Here is a 10328-nt window from a genome sequence, read left to right as displayed (position 1 = left end):
CCTAGTGTTTCTGTGATTCTGTGAAATGTCAGATACGGAGCCTAAAGTTACCTTCAGCTGTATATACCTGTCAAGAAGTTGCTGCTGTTTCACAGTTAACTGCCTGTCATTAAAAGCTATTAGCAGTACAGTTTACTGCAAATGTAAATGCCTCACCAGTTCAAACAGCTGAACCAGCACTCTTACATGTACTGCTCACTATGCACCCCAGATGACCACAATGACGATGAATGTTTAGGCAACTGTAGAAGTTGGATCAATGACTGAATGTAGTTACTAAGATGATTAGAGATGTAGGGTTAATGATGTTGCTAGTGACAGACCACACTCTTCACTAGAGTGAAGTCTAATGTGGAACATGCTTCTAAGCAATGGCATTAAGAAAGGTAATCAAAAAACTGGTTCAGGCGACATGTCCGCTATTCAGTTGCTTAAGTCAAGTTGAAGCGTAAATTTTGTGCGCAACAAAAAAAAAATGTTGCATCTTGTATATAAAAATGGTGAATGTGAGGGACCAGGAGTAGCAGCATAGAAGATTATCACATGGGTTTGCATTTCTAATAAGAAACTCCTGCCAAAAACCGTCTCTGAATAATGGCAAAGTGCATTTTTAAGTAGACTTACAGCTAATTTGCATGCCCTATATTCCTTTATTTTCCAAAATAAATCTTTGGACTCACCTTTTGCAAAATGCCCTCATCTTTCACAGCAAGCAACAAAACTTTAAAACTAGAACTTCAAATTAAAACTGGCAACATACTTGTAAGAAAAATATAGCAAACTGTCTGGTACTCTTGCAGCCTCTAAAGTGTTGTAAATAATACAGGAGATCAACTGTGGAAAGGGAAGTGCATTGCTTGAAAAATCCCGATTCATTCCAGGGGCTGGATTGTGAAGACTGCTTCTGTCAAAGAAATTGCTTCTCTATCTTCTCCCACTCAGAACTCCACAGCTTGTTGAGAAGGACAAATAAGTCTCTGTACACTACCTTTACATGCCACGTTGCTAAGGTTTCTAGCAAGATTGTAACAGACATTGAGTGACCATATAGTAAACATTAAAAGCACAGAACTGTATACGTGTAATTTGATAAAAGCTTTTCTGAGCTTTTAATCTGATCCAGTTGTATGATTTTCAATAACAGCTTTCATCCAACAGTTACACAGTGTAAACAATGTTGGGTCATCAAAGCTACATTTAAAAAAAGTCTTACCATAAGCCATCAATACAGATAGCAGTTTTGAAAGAGAAAGGACTGCATAGGTCATCTTAATTTGCAAAAGACTGCATACACTCTCTCAGAAAAAGGAGAAAGACTAAGCAAATGCAACTAAGCATATTTGTGATGCTAATGCCCAACTCTTCGGGGATCAGTAAGCCCTATTTCTAAGCATTGTCATTCAACCCTTTAGCAGTATCAAATGCCCTTAAAAAACACTCCCCCAACCCTGTCCCCAAGAAAAAGGACTAGAAAGAGCTTGAGGACGACATGATACTAAGCAGTGAAATCAGTTCAGTGTTCTGAGAAGAGATGAGTGAGTAAAAATAAAAAAGGGAACTGAATAATCATTTTCACCTTTTTTATCCATCCTTACAAATATAATATTAAAGACCTGAACAGATTACAGGTACTACTGTACAAGTCAGTTACGGAACAAAATCCTATTTCTGACTTTTAAAAGCATTTTGTACATTATAGAGAATTTACTTACTTGTTGCCGAATTCTTGGGTTCCATCTGATGTAGTAACTGACCCAGAGCTCTAAATGACGCATACTGGCTACTGGATAAAGCGCTCGATTTAGCTCTTTAGTATAAAAAGGATTGGTGTATTTAGATTTTTCACTGTTTATCAATGACCATAATGATAATGTTTTCTCAGTCACTTTCTAAAATGAAATTGAAATAAGAACAGTAAATATTTGCCCAATATCAGGAAATACATCACAGAAGCCATGGTTACATCCTAAAATTAATACACTTCTGATTTACTTAGAAGCATAATAAGTTACTTTATTAGAAATATTCCAAAAACAGTGCTTGACAAATATTTTAGGAACTGCAGTCTTCAAGCTACCAAAACCAAGGAATTTACCATGCAGCTGTTCTATAATGAGAATAAAGCCAGTTCAAAACCACTGTCATATAAGGAATATAACCAAATACAATACAAGCAAAACTTTTTGTAATCATCTACAGTCAAGACAGCAATTAAACAATCAGTGGTTTGACTAACCTCTTTTTCTCTAAGAGACTCACTGTTGTACAAGAAAGTACCAAACCGGCAGCTGTACAAGTGATCCAGGATTGTAATCAAGAACTGCTCATTGAATTCAAAGGCTGTAGGAAACTAACAACAGAAAATACAAATTCATTCTTCACATCGTAAAATCAGGGAGAGATGCACATGCCCTGGTTAAGAGGCTAAAAGGTGGCATTTAGAAGTCTGAATACATCTACAAATAATTAAGATAATAATTTCATCTACTTCATAGCAGAGTAAGTGTTCAGATGACATGAGGTGTTCAACTTTCTCAAACTAGTCACTGAAAAGAACTCTCCTCAAAATGTTCTAACTGCCTAAACTAAGTTTGCTGGTTTTTTTCATTACTTATTGAAAATACAACATTTAAATCACCACTCAACAGCTTCCAAGCTTCCTTTTCAAGCTTTGATGAAACAACATTTGTCCCTGTAGTTGAAGGGACAGCTTCACAAAAACGGTGAAACAAAACAACAGACCCTATTACAATGGATGCAATTCCTATTAAAGCTTTCTGCTGGGTCACATCTCTCAATACATTTCTGAGAAGCCCATATCCAAGACACACCAGCCTTGCATGCATAGCCCATGCCATATTAAGCAACAAAACTACAGCTTGTATACCACTTTTAGAAATAGAGTGGAGAGATGGTATGGTTTAAAACTAAATACACTCTCTTTTTGTCAGAGCAGAGGGGTATGCCATCCTCTTCAAATATTTTTTTTTTTTAATAAGAATCTAGGGGGGGGGGTAATCAGTAATCTCTTAACAATGTTACCTTCTGAGAAATTATGTAACATACCTGTTTAGACATCTGCCACACACAATCAATAAACTGGAGAAAGATGGGTGATCTGTCTGCATCAGCATGATTTTTATCACCGTGGCCTATTCTCTGAAATGAAACAATACAGCCTCCTGTTAACCAGAACAGTCTATTTTATGGCCAATAGACATTGTTTCTTATTTTGCACTAGAATATTAATGCTTCTGTAATAGAGCAACCTGTTCTTATGATTCCAAAATTAGTTACTGCACCAAGGAGGAGAGATTCAGATATACAGAAATACTGCAAAGCTGTTCTAAAGATGTCTGAGAAAAATTACAAAGTGATAACTGGTCTTGTTCTAAAAACCTGCTAGTTATTGGATAAGCAGAACAGTTAAAGCATCCATTACTTTGCAAATAAACAAGACATATTTTAAACTATATTTACATAATAAGTTGTCAAAAGCCAAGTTAAATTACAAAAGAAGACAAAGTATATAAGTCACTGGAGAATCTAGATCATGAAACTATCCACATAGATTCTCCTCTTCCCCCTCCACACCTGAACCTAAAGATTCACCCTGGAGGCAGACAGTGAACATGAGCAAGCTCAAAGAAATGTTCATGTTCTTGACAGAAAATTAACGCACATTTTTCAAGTTTGAGTGAGTTGCTTATTCTGAGGACTCCAAAGTAACAACCAAAGGAATTTATCTCACAGACAAAAAGTAGGTTTGGTAAAAGCTCTTTCCTTCCTTTTCACATTTGATAGCTGAGAACAGATAAGAGATTCAGGGAAAAGAGATTCTATTAACTCCATAACTCTGCTTGAATATACTTGCCTGGAGGAGACAAAAGAAGAGCGAGTATGTTGAACTAAGATGTTGTCCTAGCTGCCTGTAAGATAGCAGGCTTAATGTCTTAAGGACATGAAGAACGCTAAAACCAGTACACTACTCTGTACAATGATTTGCAAGATAGTATAAACTAATAGAAATGAATGGCAGGAAATAGAGGGAGATGAAGGATTGTAGCTGAACTCAGTCAGCAGTAGCAAATGACTAGAAAATCACTATAGGAAAGACAAATTGGCCTCCTTGCTCTCCAGTTTTCATGGTTTAAAATACGTGGTATCTGTTAACAAAGTCATACATGTGTTCAGTAAGGAGCGAAAGTCCTTCCACTTTCACTGTGGTTAGTGTTTTAGGATGTCTGAGTATTTTTCATCTATAGTTATGTCTATGTCTCATATTTCTTACATTAGAATGCATTATTAGAACAACATCCCACATAGCAAGCAATTTTATCTGGATAGTGCACTGAGTTCACTATACATAGAAAAGCTGGGGTAGGGAATTCTTTTTCAACAAGGAAACTTACTGTGCGCTTCATTATATAGAAAATACAGAGGGGAACTATTAAGCAGTCTACTATTTAGTTATCTGTTATTAAAACATCCAAATTGCAACCCTGGTAACATGAAAATATGAGGCCTGATCTAACTCAGACAATATAAAAAACACCCTACTCTTCTCCAACTCCCCACTTCAGGGAAGGCATAAGAACAATAGTTTCAGAGATGAGGTTCAAGAAATGCTAACTGCACTGAAGTGCCTAGTCCTTACTATTAAAACTCACAGTTCTATCAAGTAATTACCAAACTAAAACACAGCATGTATGACCAAAATATTTTCTGCTTGCATTACCCGCTTTTATTCTACAGAACACTCCAGAAAAGGAGCATTCACTATAAGCTAAACCACCTATCAAATCAAAATATACAGTACTCAGAAAACAGCAAATGGCTAAATGAGAGTCGCTTCAACCATTTCCAAAGATTATTACTTGAGTGAACAAGTTGGGAAAATAAAATAGTAGTTTAAGCAAAAGCAAGCTATTTAAATCACCCTTACTGCTGCTACATGTCAGAGATGAACCAGTGGACTGAGCTAGTCATCTGGAAGGGGTGTAAAAGTCCTACCTCACTAATAGGAGAAAAACATTATCTGTTGAGAGAAAACAAAATCCTTTGATTATTCAAACTAAAATTAATGGTTTAATAAAAAGAATCATAGATTATTCAAATTTATTCATAATGGTGAAGGACACGCAGATCTCTCTTTCTAAGCTTTGTTTTAAACCGTAACATATGCACTAGGCTACAAGTCTCTTAGTTACACAATTTAATTTTATCTGCATCATGATTATAATGTTTTTTTAAAATACAAAATGAAACACAAGAATAAAAAACTAAGCCACTGTTTTCCTGTGGTTGTACCAAGACACAATACTTCAAACGTTTATGTAACACATCACTACCAGAAGACTACAGGTAAGTACATAACAAAAATGGACTACAGCAGATACCGCTCCCAACAATCAAAATGCAAACCTCCTAATCCTCAAAGCGCCTTTAGAACGTCAGATCAAAGACTGCCGCAGCCTACAAGCACACTTAAATGGTGAAGTGATTCATGCTGAGCACCTGTACATGAATTTCCAAATGAATGAGACACACTCTTGCAAATGTAAAATGGGCATGAAATACATACATAGGTATATTTTTCCATTTCTTGATTTTTCCAAATTGCCTGTTTTCCCAATTTTAGCAATATTAAGTAATATCTTTAGAATATTTCACTAGGGGCAAATCGTCTGTGCAAACAACTTCTACTGTGAATTACAAGGTTCAGCATCAACAAGCAACACTGTTGCAAAGCTCCCAACATATGTTTCATGTGTACATATCCCAGCACACTCTCCCTGGCAACCTATTCTGCTTCTCCAGGTTCTTCATACAGATTTCCTGGTTAAATGGTTAGCTGCCAAACTTAAGAGAAGTTCCAGTAAGACTCTGAAAAGTTTCCTAACACAAACACCCTTGACCTTGCATTATACATGGGTAAGTTATTAAAGACTTGCTATAGACAAATTCTACTTAACGTTCTAAGCATCCAGAAGACAACTGAACAGAACTAGAGCCAGCATTACTACTGACAGCCTCTTAAGAGCTATTTTGACAAGTTTAGAACATCTGGGAAGAAGCATTCAAAACATCACTTAAAAGACACTGGCAGACTCATTCATCTGCCCCTCCTGACCAGAAGGAGGGTGAGGGAGAAGCCTCATGTCCCAGCCCTATTTGATCATCTTCTGAAAAGTTTGGGAGGACATAATTTTTCTGCCTTCTCATTTTCTTTGCTTAATAACCACAGTAACCCAATTAACACAGTAACTTAATAAACACAGTAACAGTGTTTTTAATAGGGTGTAAAGGACCCTATATGAACGTGAAAATATGAAGTCTCAGAGAAGAAAAGAAAAAAAAAAAGCCAAACAGGTCCAAAACCAAAAGGTCTGCTCAGATTTACCTGGAAACATTTTAAACCAGAATTCCAAAATAACGAAAAGAATGATCAAACCTTCACACAATGAGTAGTTTAACATTAAAAGCTTTTTAGAATGTTAATGTTGCATGGTCCTCGCAATTACCGTCTAATTCTTACCGATGCAAATTTGTGTCCAAAGCTTATCCACTCTTTTTGCACCAGAACTTCAAAGCCCTCAATTGTTCTGTAGTAGCTGTCTAGCATCAACATGGCCAGTGATGTTAGCTGTGCTGTCCGGTCCCAGCCATCACTGCAGTGAACTAACACAGAGCTCCTTCCTGAGGATACCTTGTCTGCCACTTGAATAGCTCCTGTCAAGACAAGCTAGCAAAGAGGAACAGACACCAAAACCACAGATTAGTGTTATCATTCTAACAAAAATAAATTGATTTCTTTGTATCTACACAGTACCTAAATTGATACTGTTTCCATTAAAAGACCTAAAGAGCATGGTGTAGTTAATTGGAAAAGAATTTTCTAGGAGATCAAGTAAATTTCTTATATAAAAATAGAGAAGCAGATTGGTTCCCTAATCTCTTATTAAGATCTGATTCCTCTCACAGCAAATTCTTAAAAAATGGGGCAGAAAACAGTAACCTTGATAAACCAAAGAACATAAGCTTCTTTTTTGAAGACAGAGAGGATTTACCATAGGATATACTCTCTAAAAATTCTGTTTATCTTTTGGCTCTTTTCTTTGAACTAAATTACTGAAATACCTCAGTTGTTGGAAAAATGAGCTTGTACCCAAGATGCTTACTTTCCAAATATTAACTTAAAATGAAAATTTTATTAAGTAGGATTCATTACATAATACTCTAAATACTTTTGTACAGCTGTACTTGATGCAAAAGGTTCAAAGGTCAACTAGTAAGAACACTGATTAACTACCAGTTTAAGTATTTTTTTTGTGCTATAAGATGAAAATTACAACATTTACAAATAAATTTACAAGACATTTGCAAAACTGTAATTCACAAAATAGTCATGTACATACTGACAACTAAAGTAAATATTAATCCTTCACAGTGACACCTATCTGTAGTCCTGTATTGCTAGAAGCCAAAATAAATCATTTCTCACACATGTAAAGACAATCAGACTACACTCAGTGATGCTGCTTTTGTAGTCCAAATAGTTTGATGTGTTCCATATCAGGACTATCTCAAAGCCTAGCAAAGAAAGCAAGTCTGATACCATAGATTTGGACAAACATTACTTCAAACAAACAGGAAAAAATTACCTTTATATGTTCTAACCAATGGGTTGATTCCAGACTCGACAACCAGTGTGATTCTTCCACATTAGGATAAACAATGTCCTTCAACTTCTTCAAAGATTCCCGCATGACATGAATATTATGAATGTCCAAGAAAAAAAGTTCTGCATTGGGATATGCATCTTCACCTTCATATCCTCCCCCAGTTGCCTATAAACACGAGATCTAAAATTAACTTTACTCACATACACTGCTGTAACAGCTTTTCAACAGAGCAAGAAATGACCAAATTTTATTTATACTTTATTTTGTAGTTAGGCAATATATAATTTCAGTTGCTTGTTTAAAACATCAGTCTCAGATACAAGCTTTGGAGAGGCAAATGCTGGAGAAGAATACTTGGGAGGTTTTCTGTGTCCAAAAGGACAAAGTGTATTAAGTACAGGACAAGGCCAGGAAGACATTCGAGTTGCTCCAGCTAGCCTAGTTCCTTTCAAAACCTCAAGGGAGTAACCCTAGAAGGGAAAAGTAACTATTTTACATTGACATGAAAAGGTTGTTTGTCCTGTTGGGCCTGGAGACCTTCAAATAGGATTGAACTAGCCAGGTAAAGGACAGTGGGCCAGCACCACATCAGTGAGGACTCAGACTGCTTTGAGAATAAAAAGACATTTGTACCTTCCTCATTACTTTTGAGATTCATAGTGGAAAAAGCTTTTCCCTGACCAACTGATGTTACAATGTCAGTATTTTTTTCTTCATTTATGTTCACTTTTCCCACCAAAGATTAAACAAACTCATGATTCTGAAGACAAAAGAAATCAACTTACTTCCCAGACAGATTAAGGTTAAAAGAAAATGTAAAGTACATCACACAAAACAGTAATTACTCATAACATACTAGATCACAACTTCCAGGGAATAAAATTGCCCATTTCTTTGTTTCTGTACCAATTAGAAAGAAATTCAGTTAAAAGGATTTGTCTGTTTCTTTAAATCACTAATTCAAAAAAAAAAACAAATCTCATGTTTACCAGAGAAAACTTGCTACCAAAAAAAGCCCCCCAAAGAGTCTTTCCTGTGTTTACTTACTACTAAAATTGAACCGATATTGAAATAGATAAAAATGATAAAATATTTGGCCAACTAAAATTGAATTTAAGAGTTCAGTTAAGAATAAGCTACATTTCATTTACGAATTAAGTTCAAGAATCTTAGATTCTGCCTCTAAGACGTCAATAGTAACAACACTGAAGTTTACTTTAAAGTAACTTTTCTAACATTAAATTCTATTGCTGAAGTCTAAACATGTATTTAGATTGTTAAGAAATTAAAGAGCCACATAAGTAGAAAGCCTATTCTGCTGCTCTCTCAAAACATTTAATCACCACCACAGCAGAGGATGTGCCTGGTCACAAAAGGAAGCGGAAAAACCACACATATTTTTAGGACACAGTACCACTGATGAGGTTTTCCAAAGACAGCTGCAAAATCACAGCATTTCCTGCAGACAGCAAAAACATGCCATGCCAGGAATTGTGATAAATAAATTTTGCCTTTTTAAGCCATTACAGCTGCCAACTACACATCAGACAACAACATAAAGTACGGTATAGCCTTTCCCCATTCGTACCACCTACATGTCTGTAGAGTAGCACAGAGGGACCTGGACAGGCTCAAGGAACAGGCCCATGTGGACCTCATGAGGCTCAACAAGGCCAAGTGCAGGGTCCTGCACCTGGGTCAGGGCAACCCCTGGTATCAGTACAGGCTGGGGGATGAAGGGATCAAGAGCAGCCCTGCCAAGAAGGACTTGGGGGTACTGGTGGATGAAAAGCTGGACATGAGTCGGCAATGTGTGTTTGTAGCCCAGAAAGCCAACTGTATCTTGGGCTGCATCAAAAGAAACGTGGCCAGCAGGTCAAGGGAGGTGATTCTTCCCCTCTACTCTGCTCTGCTGAGACCCCACCTGGAGCACTGCATCCAGCTCTGGAGTCCCCCATTCACAAAGGATGTGGACCTGATGGAGCAGGTCTAGAGGAGGGCCACAAAGATCATCAGAGGAACACCTCTCCTATGGAGGCAGGGTGAGAAAGTTGGGGTTGTTCAGCCTGGAGAAGAGAAGGCTCCAGGGAGACCTTATTGCAGCCTGCCAGTACTTAAAGGGGGCCTATAAGACAAATGGGGACAGACTTTTTAGGAGGGCCAGTTGCGATAGGACAAGGAGTAATCGTTTTAAACTAAAAGAGGATAGATTTAGACCAGATATAAGGAAGAAATTTTTCACAGTGAGGGTGATGAGGCACTGGCACAGGTTGCCCAGAGAGGTGGTTGATGCCCCATCCCTGGAAGGATTCAAGGTCAGGTTGGATGGGGCTCTGAGCACCGTGGTCTAGTTGAAGATGTCCCTGCTCATTGCAGGGGGGTTGGACTAGATGACGCTTAAAGGTCCCTTCCAACCGAAAGATTCTATGATTCTATCTCTATTCTATGCTTTCTATCTCCTTCCTCAGATGTGGGGGTATTCTCAAAGCTGTCAGGCTCTGCACTAAAAGAAGTAATGATTGTATTTTTCTCTTTCCTTTGAGTATTATGAAGGCCTGGTGAGGAATGATTGTAATTTTAGCATCAGGGCTGCTGCAACTCCTACTGACTGTGTGGTCTTGACCTGTGTACAAAGAACGCAGG

At 37.3% G+C, this 10328-nt stretch overlaps 1 protein-coding gene across 1 annotated transcript in view; it reads right to left on the bottom strand.

The window, feature by feature from the left end:
• Positions 1-1712: 1712 nt before the first annotated feature.
• Positions 1713-10328, bottom strand: part of MTM1 (myotubularin 1) — a gene marked incomplete at its 3' end in the record, with an annotated part of 18180 nt that continues 9564 nt past the window's right edge. The window contains exons 6-10 of the mRNA XM_010282151.1: positions 7665-7850; positions 6539-6745; positions 3067-3159; positions 2237-2350; positions 1713-1889 (exon numbers count right to left, since the gene is read on the bottom strand). Of these exons, the coding sequence (XP_010280453.1) occupies positions 1713-1889; positions 2237-2350; positions 3067-3159; positions 6539-6745; positions 7665-7850 (777 nt within the window). The remainder of the gene's footprint in view (positions 1890-2236; positions 2351-3066; positions 3160-6538; positions 6746-7664; positions 7851-10328) is intronic.

The sequence above is a fragment of the Phaethon lepturus genome, unplaced genomic scaffold, assembly GCF_000687285.1.
Source record: "Phaethon lepturus isolate BGI_N335 unplaced genomic scaffold, ASM68728v1 scaffold47962, whole genome shotgun sequence".
In the NCBI taxonomy this organism is placed as follows: Eukaryota; Metazoa; Chordata; class Aves; order Phaethontiformes; family Phaethontidae; genus Phaethon; species Phaethon lepturus.
This window is presented reverse-complemented; position numbering and strand designations above follow the sequence as displayed.